At 47.3% G+C, this 13,535-nt stretch overlaps 1 protein-coding gene across 1 annotated transcript; it reads left to right on the forward strand.

Annotated features, from left to right (window-relative positions):
• The first annotated feature begins 1,747 nt into the window (after window positions 1-1,747).
• On the forward strand, window positions 1,748-2,974 carry LOC108815740 (uncharacterized). Its single transcript, XM_056991471.1, has 2 exons — window positions 1,748-2,205; window positions 2,299-2,974. Exons 1-2 carry the CDS (start codon window positions 1,748-1,750, stop codon window positions 2,972-2,974), a joined length of 1,134 nt encoding a protein of 377 aa, XP_056847451.1.
• Window positions 2,975-13,535: the final 10,561 nt, after the last annotated feature.

The raw sequence follows: 13,535 nt of genomic DNA on the forward strand, positions 1-13,535 counted from the left end.
TATCCTAAAACACCAATCATCTCAACTATACGAGGAATTGGGATCTTTCGGAAAATCGATATCGTGACAAGAGTACTTTCTCGGAAAAATTGTTAAAACGTCGAAGGTCTAAAGGACGTCCCGAAAGGGCCCAAACATTACCGAACAGCCCGTTTACGATTTTTTTAAATCAAATTTGAAATAAGTATGACGTATTGTGTTTATCTTTACATAATAAGATAAATGTCAAGTTTCCAAAAGATAAATGTCAAGTTTGCCGAAGATAAAATGTCAAGTTTACCGATGAAAATGAAGATGGACGAAAATGGAAAAAGCCCGATTCACGACAGATCTGGCCCAAAGGAAGGATAGACCAACCTAGAAGGAGTATATAAGAGAGCTTGGGGCAAGGAGCAGAGGCATCACAAACTTTCCAGAGCAACTTAGCACTTAGAGCAATATAGTCTTTTATTTTCCATTTTTACTAGCGAGCTGCGACTCAAATAGGTTAGACATAGGTTGCTAAACTAGCGAACTTACCGACAGCTCTTGTAGCCGAGGTTCTTACATGTTGTCCACGCTCAACGCGAATTCGGAAATAAGATCTTCTTGCTCTTCCTTTGTTCTTACGTTTTTATTACGAACTTCTCGATATATTGATTGTGTTGTGCGTGGCCCCGCAGATATCCGAGACCTTCAGGGAAAGTTAGGTTTACTTGACTTTCCTCCGTATTTTACTTACTAAAATCGAACTGTGCGAATTTCAGTTCCCACAGTTTGGCGCTAGAAGGAGGGGGTTACGGATCTATCTATCTCACAACTACGCACGCTTAGTCAACCATGTCCACTGAGGCTAACAAAGATCAGCAAACCCACGACGGAACATCCGCCGATCCCAACGTTGACCAGATGGTCACTGCCGAGGCAAACACCGCGGTGCTAGACCAGATGAAGGAACTGTTCGCTTCCGCCCATAAACGGTCGGACGAACAAGAAAAACTAATGAGCTCGCTCGCTAAAGAAGTCGAGACCATAACAGCGAAGAGCAAACTCCCGCGGGGAACTACTAAGGTTAGACGCGGCATAAGACTCGATTTCGGAACTCCCGGAAATCGAGACAAAGACGCCCCGAGAGAGTCAACGGAACGCAATCCCGATGAAACGGCTCTGGCAGGGCGGAAAACAACCTTGGACAACCTTCCACCACCCCCCCCCCCCCCCCCCCCCGCAGAGGGAAACGAAGGAGACGATGTCGAACGAATCAACTTGGACATCAGCGATCAATCGGATCATTCGGACGACGAAGCTGATATTCACCCTATAAGGCCCCGAAGTCAGTCCGCTCGACAGATAGTGTCCTTTGAGAAACCCATGACGAAAGAGGAAGAAAACCTCTACTGGGTGGAACAGGAAAAACTGGCTGAGGACCAAACTCGGATCCATCGCAACCAGCGCCGACAAGCTCGGAAGGGCGCAGGTGGCAACAGCAAAATCCATGATCTACGCGAGTACATCGCGAAAACTGCAGCCGAGGTGAAGGCGGTAAAATCGCAAATTCACCACGCAACCAGTACCGCTCCCGAGATCGACAGACTTCTCGAGGAAGCACGAAAAACTCTGTTCACCGCCCGGGTCACATAAGCAAACATCTCAGACCCCGGGAAGATAAAACTTTCCTTCTACGACGGTACCGCTGACCCAAAACTTCGTCGAAAAGATAAAACTTTCCTTCTACGACAGGAAGATAAAACTTTCCTTCCAGATTGCGATGGGAAGGTGCAAACTCCCGGAATGGGAACGAGACGCCAGTTACTGCCTCCTCTTCGTCGAAAATCTCAGAGGCGCCGCACTTGAGTGGTTTTCTCATCTCGACATAAACTCTATCGGAAGTTTCCGCCAGCTAGCCTCGGCATTTCTCAAGCAATTTTCCATGTTCATGGATAGAGAAACTTCCGACGTAAATTTATGGAGTTTAACTCAGAAAGAAGATGAGCCACTCCACGATTTCATGAGAAGATTCAAACTAGTGATGTCCAGGGTAAAGAAAAACTCTCTGGTACAGGTCAGAGTTTCGAAAGTGGATATCTCTGGAAGACCGCGGACGATCCAGGATACCCTCCATACGGCCATGGACTTCATCATCATGGAGGAAGAGATGAAAGTCCTAGCGCAAAAGCACGGACCGCAGAAACCATCTGCCAAGAAGAAATCCTCCCGTAACGACAAGTACGTCCATTACGAGGGGGAAGACGTCCAAGGCGAACATAACTACACCGTCAATTCCGAACAGGGTAAAACCTCCAGAAACACTTAGACTAGGAACCCGTACAAGGATAATTCCTACTGCGAGTTACATCAGGCCAGAGGTCACTCCACCACTAACTGCAAGGTCCTTGGCGCCAGGCTCGCTGCAAAGCTCCTCGCCGGCGAACTAGCAAAAGTCACGAGCATAAAAGACCTGATCCTGGATTCTGATCGCCCGCCGAAAACTAATAAGGCCGCTCCCGAGAACAATGCACCCGAAAATCAGTTGGGCGAAAAGCGCCAACGAATAAACATGATCATCGGAGGATCGCAGTTCTACCAAGATTTGGTCTCGTCGATCAAAGCTTACGGGCGAAAAGCTGAAACTACCAACTGGCTTTCGGAAAATGACGTCCCCAATGACACAATCATTTTCGAAGAACATGAAACCGTCGGTATCGACAAACCTCATTACGACTCTCTAGTCAACGATTTGGTGATCCAGGATCTCGAAGTCGGCTGTATCCTTGTCGATACAGGAAGTACGGTCAACATTATGATTCGCGACACCCTCCAAAGGATGAATATCCCACTCGGAGAAGTCATCCCGAAACCGAGACCCTTAACCGGATTCTCTGGCATCACCTCTATGACCCTTGGGACGATGGCTAAGGAAGTCGCGAAAATCGTCAAATTCGCAGTAGTCGACAACCCAGCCATTTACAACATGATCATGGGAATCCCTGGATAAATGCCATGAAGGCAGTACCATCCACATATCATCTTGGCATCAAATTCCCGACTCCAACTGAAACCGCAGTAATCTGGGGAAGCCAGAAACAGTAGAGACTTTGCTTTCTACCCGAGCACAAACTACGAAAAAATTGGAACGCCCCCGCAGCTAACCCGAAACGAGCAAAAAAATCGCTAAACATTCCCGAGAACTCGGGAAAGGATGATCCGGAATCGTCCGATTTGGCAATGACTCAAGACGACACCAAAGCCCCCGAGTACATCGCCATAGAAGCGGACAACTCAACTCCCAAAAAAAACACCGACCCAGCTAGTACGGTCGAGACGTCAACACTTGGAGAGTAGAAACACCCGCAGCAACAAACAGAACTACGAGATGGCTTGATCCTCGAAAGAGGTACGTAGGCAGCTCGTCGAAACCCGGCGAGTTCAGCTATCCCCCTCACCAAAAGGGGGGGAGTGGGTATGTATACTCGTATACTCCCACAAAAGTTCTAAATACCCGCACATGTACTCGATATTTTCGAAACTTTTTCAATAAAATCCTTTCTCTCGATCTTTCGATTCTTACTTAACACAGTAACACATAAACACTTCGGAGAACAAAAATCATGTCCTCAAGGAACGCGAGACGTCGCAATTTCCCAAAAGATATAGATATCAAATCATCCGTCAAAACATTCCGCCTGCGACTTCCAAAAACACCCGTCGATTGGCCCCGACGGGTAAACATAGAAACGTTTCACTAAAACAAATTCGTAGTCAGATATTTAGTAAAAGGTCCTCTTACATCCTACAAGGATACCATGCGCGCTATACAAGAAATCCAAAATTTGGTTTAGCACTCCTTTGGAGATAGCTCGATTCTTACAACACAAGTCACATAAGCCGGCTCCAAGTCGCAGACTTAAATCAGTAAGAGTCAAGAAGAAATCACTAACATGCAAAACGAAAGCCGATCAGTCCAGCACAGCCTTAAAGCTGAGAGTAAACCTAGGTCTTGCCCTAAACCCAGCCTTTCTGGTACTTAACATCTCACATACATAGTATCTGTACCCGATACGAGATCCAAAACATGTCTCTCATCGCTTACACCTAAAACGCTCGCTAAAAAGTAGCATACATACCAAGCGACAAAATAAGAGTTAGAATACAAAGTGATACTCACATTCTACCCTCTACACTTGATGAAAGTATAAATCAAATCATAAACGAAATTTTTGAAAAATCTACAATATATTTATAAAAGCCGCAAAATGGCAGGGATTCAAAGCCACCAACGGCCAGTCCCAAGACATACGAAAGTTGCGCGACCTCCTATGGTCACAGCATATACAAATAAACGGCCACACTCGGCCTAGCGTACAGCTAACACAATAAAAGGGATAAAATCCCAGTAAACCTCAGTAGTCTAAGTCACAATATCCAGACAGGGAAATCCCAAACAAGCCCGCAGGCTGGTCTACCTCTTGGTCCCCGCCTCCGGCATTTCCGCCTGCACCTGTTTCCACCGTATCCTCTGAAACCTCGATGGGATCCCAGAGCTGTTGGACCCTTCCCTCAATCGGAGGAACCCGAGATTGAGCGTGAGCGCAGTCCTTCATAAAACCATTCATCTCAGCGACCTCGGCTGAAAAGGAGAAGTCCTTGCCCTGGGTCTTGTGGAGGGTAGCAACCGGGCATCAAAACTCGCGAAAATCACACACGAATTCCTGAGCTTCCTTGAAGCTCTCGAATTTAGTGGCAAACGCTTCAGCCCTCCTCCTCATCTCAGCGTCAACCGCTCTCCTTCCTTTCCTCTCCGCACGAACGAGGGCTCGAGAATGGAGTTCGGCCTGTCTACGGTTCTGTTCCTCAACCTCCTCGAGAATGGAGTTCAAGCCTCCTCGGCTTTGAAGAGAGATAGTGGCGCTCCTCGGAAATTTTCTTCGATCTTCGCGCCCAACACCCTCATCCCTTGCATGAATTTAAGGTAAAAGAGATGTACACATAATTATAATAATACAATCAGAGTTCAAAGGGTAAACTCGTTGACTAGACGAGACACCTCAGCGGTTACTTTCCTCCTCGCCTCATTGTCCAGCGAGTCGTCAGACGTGAACGCGGGAGGAAGGTCGTCAAAGAAGTCGCTATGGGGAGGAACCGCGCTAGTTCCACCCCTTTTCCCTGGGATGAAACTAGGGTCCCATCCCGGCAGCGGATGATCTCCCGAGACAGTTTCAAAGCCAACCCCTTTGCCTTTCCGAGACTTGTTTCTCAGCCTCTGAGCGGGCAAGTCGACGACTGGCTAAACGTCATCAAAAGGCTGGGGAGTGCCTCGCGATCGGTGGAGCTCCACCGCGCTTCAATCCGTTCGAGGGTAAAGGTACTCAAGAAGAACGGCTTTGCCGGTAGAAGATCTCGCTTGGCGAAAAGATCGTTAGGAATTTGCGGAAAAGCCTTGTTCACTGCATGATAAATTTTTTTTTATCTTCACGCACTTTCAAAGTATCAAAACAGAAGGCAAAACTAGTCTTACTACCGCGACCGTAACGCCACTCCTGGGGGAATAGATGAAGGCAGCTTTCCTCAACAGACTTCTCATCTGTTTTGACAAAGAAGAAACGTTCGAACCAATCTTTGGGGTTCGAAGTAGTCCCCTGGATTATCGCCAACTCTTTCCTTGCCACCATGGAATACAAACCCTCAGTCCTCATTGGTTTGGTAGTCCAGCATCCCTCGAAGTCCCTAGGGCTGAGATCCATCCCCAACTCGTAGCTCGAGATTACCACACCGAGCCAACTCTCCAGGGCCGAAATGTTCAGCTGGCTGATTGAGAGATCGAAACGGTGAAGGGCACGAAAAATGGCACTAGGGATCGGGAACCACATACGGGAATACGATTAGTAGGCCTCATAACAAGTAAAGAAACCCGGCGGACGGTTCCTCGCGCTTTCACTGCCAGCCGGAATTCTAAACGTAACTCCATTCGGAACTTGGTAAAAGTTCCAAAAAGTCGTAAGATATTCGGGAGAAACCATGCTCGGCGTGAATGGTGCACCTTGCGGCCTCAAATGTCTTTTGGGGATAGGATTCTCCTGCTGAAGCGGAGGAGAGCCACAGAGAGCTCTGTAGTACGCCTCATTTGCGTTTTCTTCAACCTCAAACTCGTTTCTCGTACTGACCACTTCGTTGGCAGGAGAATCGCCCGAAGACGAATGAGAAGAAGAATGCTTCTTGGAAGATCTTGATCTTGAAGACATCTTTTCTTTGAAAAGAGAGAGGATTCTTAAGAGAAAGATTTTAGGAGAATTCTTAAGTGTAAAAATCGTGGATGAAGTGAGAATGATAAAAAATTCTTACTCCATCTTTATAGACAATATTTTTTTACTATTCAGTCTGACTTTCGGCAAACGATTACGTCTCCACACTTTCCTAACAAGCTATACCGCAAGCTAGGACCTGGTTACCGAAAGCACCATGGTTCCTAGCTAGTTGGGGGGCTAACTGTTGGGGTCAAAATCGGTCAAGACAAAATCGATGCCCGAAAGTCCTCGGAAAAACTAAGTGATAGTCAAAACCTCAAAAAACCTAGAAAACGAATAACCGAAAAAGGTTTCCCGAGGAACACGGCTCCGGGCACAGGCGGCTGGACCCGAGCCACGGTCCCGGGCGCCGGCGGTTGGACCCGAGCCACGGTCCCGGGCGCCGGTGGCTGGACCCGAGTCACGGCCCCGTGTGCCGGTGGCTGGACCCGAGTCACGACCCCGGGTGCCGGCGGCTGGACCCGAGCCACAATCCTGGGATCCAGCGGTTCAACCCGAGCCACAGCCCCGGGCGCCGGTGGCTGGGCCCGAACCACGGCCTCGGGCGATGGTGGCTGGACACGAGCCACGACCCCGGGCGCCGGCGGCTGGACCCGCGTTGCGGTCCCGGGCGCCGGTGGTTGCGCCCACCACGCGGTCCTGGGCGCCAGCGGTTACGACCAATATGTTGTCCCGTGCGCCGGTATGCGGGGTCGTTCAGTGAATGCGGCCAATTCCTCGTGAAACCATCCCGACGCTAGTCCAATCCCATACTTTGCATCCTTGCTCGAAGCCTCGCAGTTCGAATCTTTAAAATCATGAATCTAAAACTCCCATTTCGTTTCGATCGGAATCATCGGGAAAGTTTCGGAAAACCAAGAAAGGTTTGGTTGACGGATAGATTTCAATTCATCGTATAAGATGATGACAGTTATCCTAAAACACCATTCATCTCAACTATACGAGGAATTGGGGATCTTTCGGAAGATCGATATCGTGACAAGAGTACTTTCTCGGAAAAATCGTAAAAACGTCGAAGGTCTAAAGAACGGCCCTAAAGGGCCAAAACATGACCGAACGGCATGTTTACGATTTTTAAATCAAATTCGAGATAAGTATGATGGTTTGTGTTTATCTTTACATAATAAGATAAATGTCAACTTTCCAAAAGATAAATGTCAAGTTTCCCGAACATAAATGTCAAGTTTCCTGATGAACAAAAAAGATCGACGAAAATGGAAAAAAGCCCGATTCGTGACAGATCTGGCCCAAAGGGAGGATAGACCGACCTAAAAGGATTATATAGAGAGCTTGGAGCAAGGAGCAGAGGCATCACAAACTTTCAGAGCAACTTAGCACTTAGACCAATTTAGGCTTTTATTTTCCGTTTTTACGAGCGAGCTGTGCCTCAAATAGGTTAGACTTAGGTTGCTAGACTAGTGAATTTACCGACAGCTCTCGTAGCCGAGGTTCTTACCAGTTGTCCACGCTCAACGGGAATTCGGAAATAAGATCTTCTTGCTCTTCCTTTGTTCTTACGTTTATATTAAGAACTTCTCGATATATTGATTGTGTTGTGCGTGGCCCCGCAGATATCCGGGACCTTTAGGGAAACTTAGGTTTACTTGACTTTCCTCCGTATTTTACTTACTAAAATCGACAGTGCGAATTTCGGTTCCCACACGGCGCCAAATTTGATATCACTCAAATTACCCTAAAAATGAATTACTCTCTCAAATAAGAGTTTCAGATGTAGTACTTAGGGATCGAATCCACAAGGACTCTAGGATTACTCAATAGCCTTAATGTATTTGAAATGAAGATAGACTTAAATGTTTATTTGTTTTAAAGCAGTAAATAATAAGGTGAACAAGGTAGTTGTTCAGTAACTGGAGTGAAGGTTGTTTCTTAGTGAGGAAAATAGCTAGATTCAGATAAATTCTTAGGTATGAAATTATGCAAGTTGAATTAATGTGACTTAAGGGTTTTAGTTCTTTGAACTCAAACAATAGGTACAACCAGTAGGGTTTCCTTTGACTAGATCCCGAATCTCAACTGTCGTCTGTTGATCACGGAAAAGAGTCGATCGATATGACTTTCGTCTAATCGATCGATACACCTTTCAAACTATCGATCGCTACAACAATGGTTGTGTCGATCGACGGTATTTATAGCAAGCTTAGCATCTTGGTTTGATGTTGTTCTTTGCCCATCTAGACCACCTTTCGCATGTGTCTAGTCAGTCAGATCACTCTAGTTTATTTCAGGAGATTGGGAGTATACAGTAGGTTATCTCATCAATCCTAAGATCTAAATTGAAGGGTGATCAATCCTAAATTTAGTATTAAGAGCAACTAGAATGAAAGAACTAATTTTTTAACACTCTAACAGTTATCACAAACTCATCACATGATTCATCCTTATGAAAAACCTAAATCTAACAATTAGGTTTACTCATACATATTCATGAGAGACAAAATCATGATGGTTTGAATAAATCTTAATATGAAATGAGGAACACAAAGAGTATGAGTAGATGTTAAAAGGGAGTTCAAGATCTTCTCTATTTTGTAGTCTCGGATCTATCTCTCCAACTCTAACTCTTCTCCAAAGGTAGCCAAATTGCTTCTCTTCTCCACTAGGTCTCTAGGCAAGTCTGCCTCTAAAATGATACGAAACCCTAATAAATAAGGCCTAACAGGCGGCCAGGGACTTGGTGTGTAAATAGCATACTTTGTGATACTTGAAATCTTCCAAATCGTTATCCATTGAATGGCTCTGATATCGATCGACACTCTTGATTGCTGTCGATCAATTGTAATTGACTTTTTGTCGTCCGATGTTACTTGTTGCGTATCGGTCGATTCTTTATTCGTAGGAATACTCCAAAAATGCCTCAAAAGTATTACTTTCTCCAAGTAAGTACATGTGCCTGAAATTACTCTAAAAGGACTTTGAAAATGTTATAAATATAATTGAAAACTCTTATATACCATGGCTAAAAGTGGGTGAAATTCATGGTATTGTTGGGAAAAAATATCCAGACATAAGTTTTCTCCAGCTTCCGGATAGGTCCTCGACTTCCGGACCCTCAAGAAGAAACCAGGGACCGACCCCTGCCATAGGTCCGACCCCTAGATCGGACCGACCCCTTGGAGGAAAATAGAAGTTTTCTACCTAAGGGGAAACTTCCATTTTTCCGATTATGGAAGAGTTCTATTACTTGAAGCTGGCATCTACAACTATAAAAGGGGAGCCCAAACCCTAGAATAAGGGATCGACAATTCAAGACTTAGAGATTAGAGTTTAGGCGACTAGAACTAGGGTTCATACACCATCAAACGTTGTAATCCCGATCAATAACTCAATAACATCTCTTTGCTCTCGATTTACAACTCTTACAAACAAACTCTCTAGCGTTCCGTAGTACTTAAACGATCCTACACAAAAATACCCTAACAGTTTTGGCGCTAGAAAGAGGGGAGTGATCCAACTACGTGACGATGATGCTAGAGGACGATACTAACCAAACGAAGATGACTCCGAGAGAGATCGAGATCCTCAACAAGCTCGAGTTTCTTCAGAGTCAGGTGACAATCTTCACAAAGCTCGGGAGACAACACCCGGAGGTCCTGAACTTCTCCTCGAAGTTCAAACCCTAAAAGACCAACTTGGAGAACACTCCAAGCAACTACAGCAAAGCGCCGAGAAGTTAGACGCCATAGAGGCGGAGAATCTTGTCCTCCAATAAGAGAACCATACTCTCGGTGAAGCTAGCAACAAGCGAAAGCGGTTCCAGACTAAGGTTCGACCCATGTCTTCACTCTACACTCCACGCGATGGTGAAGAAGTACCTCGTCGACCCGCCTCCACCGAAGACGAACCCGAAAGCCGAGGAGCCGTGAACGATGGGACCCGAGTACAAGTAGATAGCGATTCCGATACAGAGGACAAAGAGTACTCACCCGATGATCCTGGGATCTCAGATACGGCTCTAGCAGCCTCCTTAGAAAGAGTGGTCTCCGAAAGGTTTGACACCATTCAATCTATGGTAGAAAAGCTCCCAGGGGTAGCTCCTCCTATTCGAAGGAGTAATCAGGAGTCCTACTCCGATACACCTTTCGTGGAAGAGATTGCTTCGGTGGAGATGCCGTGAAAGTTCTCTTTCAAGAGCATAAAGATGTACGAAGGTACCGGGGATCCCGACAATCATATCGCCCAGTACAAGCAACGCATGCTAACGGTAGCAAACCCTCGGGATGCACGGGAAGCTGTTGGGGTCAAAAACGGTTATCTCGAAATCAACGGCTAAGTCTATTTGTCATATGAAAAACCCTCCGAAAAACGAACACGAACACTCGTAAACCGAAGGAACCGAGCAGCCGACCCCGGCCTTGGCCGTAGCCGCCGGGCGGCTAGCCCCCGTGCTTGCCGTGGCCGCCGCGGCTAGCATCTGTGCCGGCCGTGGCCGCCGGGCGGCTAGCCCCCGTGCTGGCCGTAGCCGCCGCCGGCTAGCACCCGTGCTGGCCATGGCCGCCGAGCGGCTAGCCCCGTGCTGGCCGTAGCCGCCGGCGGCTAGCGCCCGTGCTGGCCGTGGCCGCCGGGCGGCTAGCCCCGTGCTGGCCATAGCCGCCGGCGAGTAGCGCCCGTGCTGGCCGTGGCCGCCGGGCGGGTAGCCCCGTGTTGGCTCGGGTCTTCGGACAACACTCTCCGGTACACAAGTCCCAGGCCCCGGCCGTCAGAAGTCTGTACTTCGAGTCTTTCCCAATTCCTCGCAGGACGAATCATTGAGATTCCGCGTACGAAACTCCGGTTCTTACTCCAAACTAAGACCGTCGGAAACACTTCGGAAACTCGTAAGATATCAACGGGAAGGAAGATCTTAAATTCTTCGTACGAAACAGCGATGGTTATCTTAAGACACCACTCATCTCAACTCTACGAACGAATGAAGAATTTCCGAAGAAATCGTAGAAAACAATGGAAGTCCTAGAGACGGCCCGAAAGGGACCAAACACGATCGGACAGTCCGTTTACGATTATCTGAGATAGATACGACGATTTACGTTTATCTTTACGTAACAAGATAAATGCTAAATTTCCGGAAGGATAAATGTCAAGTTTCTCGAAGATATATGTCAAGTTTCCCGATAAACATGGAGGCCGACGAAAATGGAAAAAAGCCCGCCTTGCGGCCCAGAAGGAGAATAGACCGTCATAAGAAGGAGTATATAAAGGAGCTTTGGGAGAGGATGAAGGGGGAGAGCTAATCCGAAACCTAGGGACTTAGAGAATTCCTGCTAGCTTAGGAGTTTAGACTAGCGGAGCAAGACTTAGAACGTTTTATCTCCTGTATTTCCGTCGTTTTCCGCTTCAGCGTTTCTCTACTTCCCTTTTTCGGAAGAATATTGTATTCAACTTATCATCTATTTAATAAAACGCCTTAGTGCAGTTTTTCCGCTACGTTGCTTTATTCTATCAATTTCGTTTGGTTGTCGCAGAGAATCCGAGCCTTCAGGGAAAACTAGGTTTACTTAGTTTTCCTTCTATTTATTTAACTAAAACGACAGTGCGAATTTCGGTTCCCACAGTTTGGCGCTAGAAGGAGGGGGGTCGGATTCTCTTACTCAAAAACCTACGATTGGTAACAACAGCATGGCCACATCACCTGTCCGCAACATCGTGTCATTCGGGGACAGAGCAACGGCTGGTTAAGCCAAACCTCACGACAAACTCCTCGTTATCAGACTAACGATCCAGGACATCGACGTAGCAATAATATTGGTCGACACCGGATGCTCGACAAATATTATATATAAAAACACTCTCGAGAGGATGGGAATCGACCTAAGCGCTATCACGGACGATCCCAATCCGATAATCGGACTCTCAGGAAACATCACAATGACCCTCGGCTCAGTCGATCTCTCGGTCAGAGCCGGGAGCGTTACGAAGATGGTGGAATTTTTGGTAGTCGACGGTCCAGCAGCATATGACGCGATCGTCGGGACTCCGTGGTTAAACTCCATGCGAGCAATCCCCTCGACTTTCCATCTGTGCCTCAAATTTCCGACCCTCCTCGGAGTTGAAACAATACAAGGAGATCGTAAAGCGCCGCAAGTCTGCTTGGCCGCTGGGTTAAAACGAAAAATCTCTGAGCCCGAAACTAACCCAAAAAAGCAAGCAACCCACAAACCAGCATCGCAGGACCCTCCAGAAATCTTCTGGCAATCGCAAAAAGCTGAAGCCCTAGAAGGGAAACGTGAGCCCACTTGCGAACCAGTAATTTCGGTCTGCCTCGACGAGACTAACCCAGAGCGGTGCGTGGAGATTGGAGCCAATCTCCGCGATCCGTTGAAAGCAGAACTCATCGCATGTCTCAAGAAGAACCTTAACACGTTCGCTTGGGCTGCGGAAGATATGCCGGGAATCGACATCAACATAACATGTCACGAACTCAACATCGATCCAACTCATAAACCCGTAAAACAAAAGAGGCGAAAGCTAGGCCCCGAACGGGCAACTGCGGTTAATGAGGAAGTCGAAAGACTCCTCAAAGTTGGATCAATAACAGAAGTAAGATATCCCGACTGGCTCGCCAATCCCGTCGTCGTCAAGAAGAAGAACGGGAAATGGCGAGTGTGCGTCGACTTTACTGATCTCAACAAAGCATGCCCGAAGGATTGTTTTCCGCTTCCGCACATCGACCGTCTGGTCGAGGCAACCGCAGGAAACAAACTCCTATCGTTCATGGACGCGTTCTCCGGTTACAATCAAATCATGATGAATCCCGAAGACCGCGAGAAGACAGCATTCATTACCGACCGAGGGACCTATTGCTACAAAGTAATGCCTTTCGGTCTTAAGAACGCCGGCGCCACGTATCAGCGGCTCGTCAATCGGATGTTTGCCGAGCAACTCGGAAAAACCATGGAGGTGTATATCGACGATATGTTGGTAAAATCTCTTGACGAACGCGACCACGTAGTCCACCTAGAGGAATGCTTTGAGAGATTGAACCAGCACAACATGAAACTCAATCCAGCAAAATGCAGATTCGCTGTGGCGTCGGGAGAATTTCTCGGGTACCTCGTAACATTCCGCGGAATAGAGGCCAATCCGAAACAAATCAACGCACTGATAGAAATGGCCTCCCCGAGAACCAAGCGGAAGTCCAAAGGCTGACCGGACGAGTCGCGGCCTTAAACCGATTCATCTCGCGCTCCACGGATAAGTGTCTCCCATTCTACGAAACCTTGAAGGGGAACAAAAAGT

The sequence above is a fragment of the Raphanus sativus genome, chromosome 7 (genome assembly GCF_000801105.2).
Source record: "Raphanus sativus cultivar WK10039 chromosome 7, ASM80110v3, whole genome shotgun sequence".
NCBI lineage: Eukaryota > Viridiplantae > Streptophyta > Magnoliopsida > Brassicales > Brassicaceae > Raphanus > Raphanus sativus.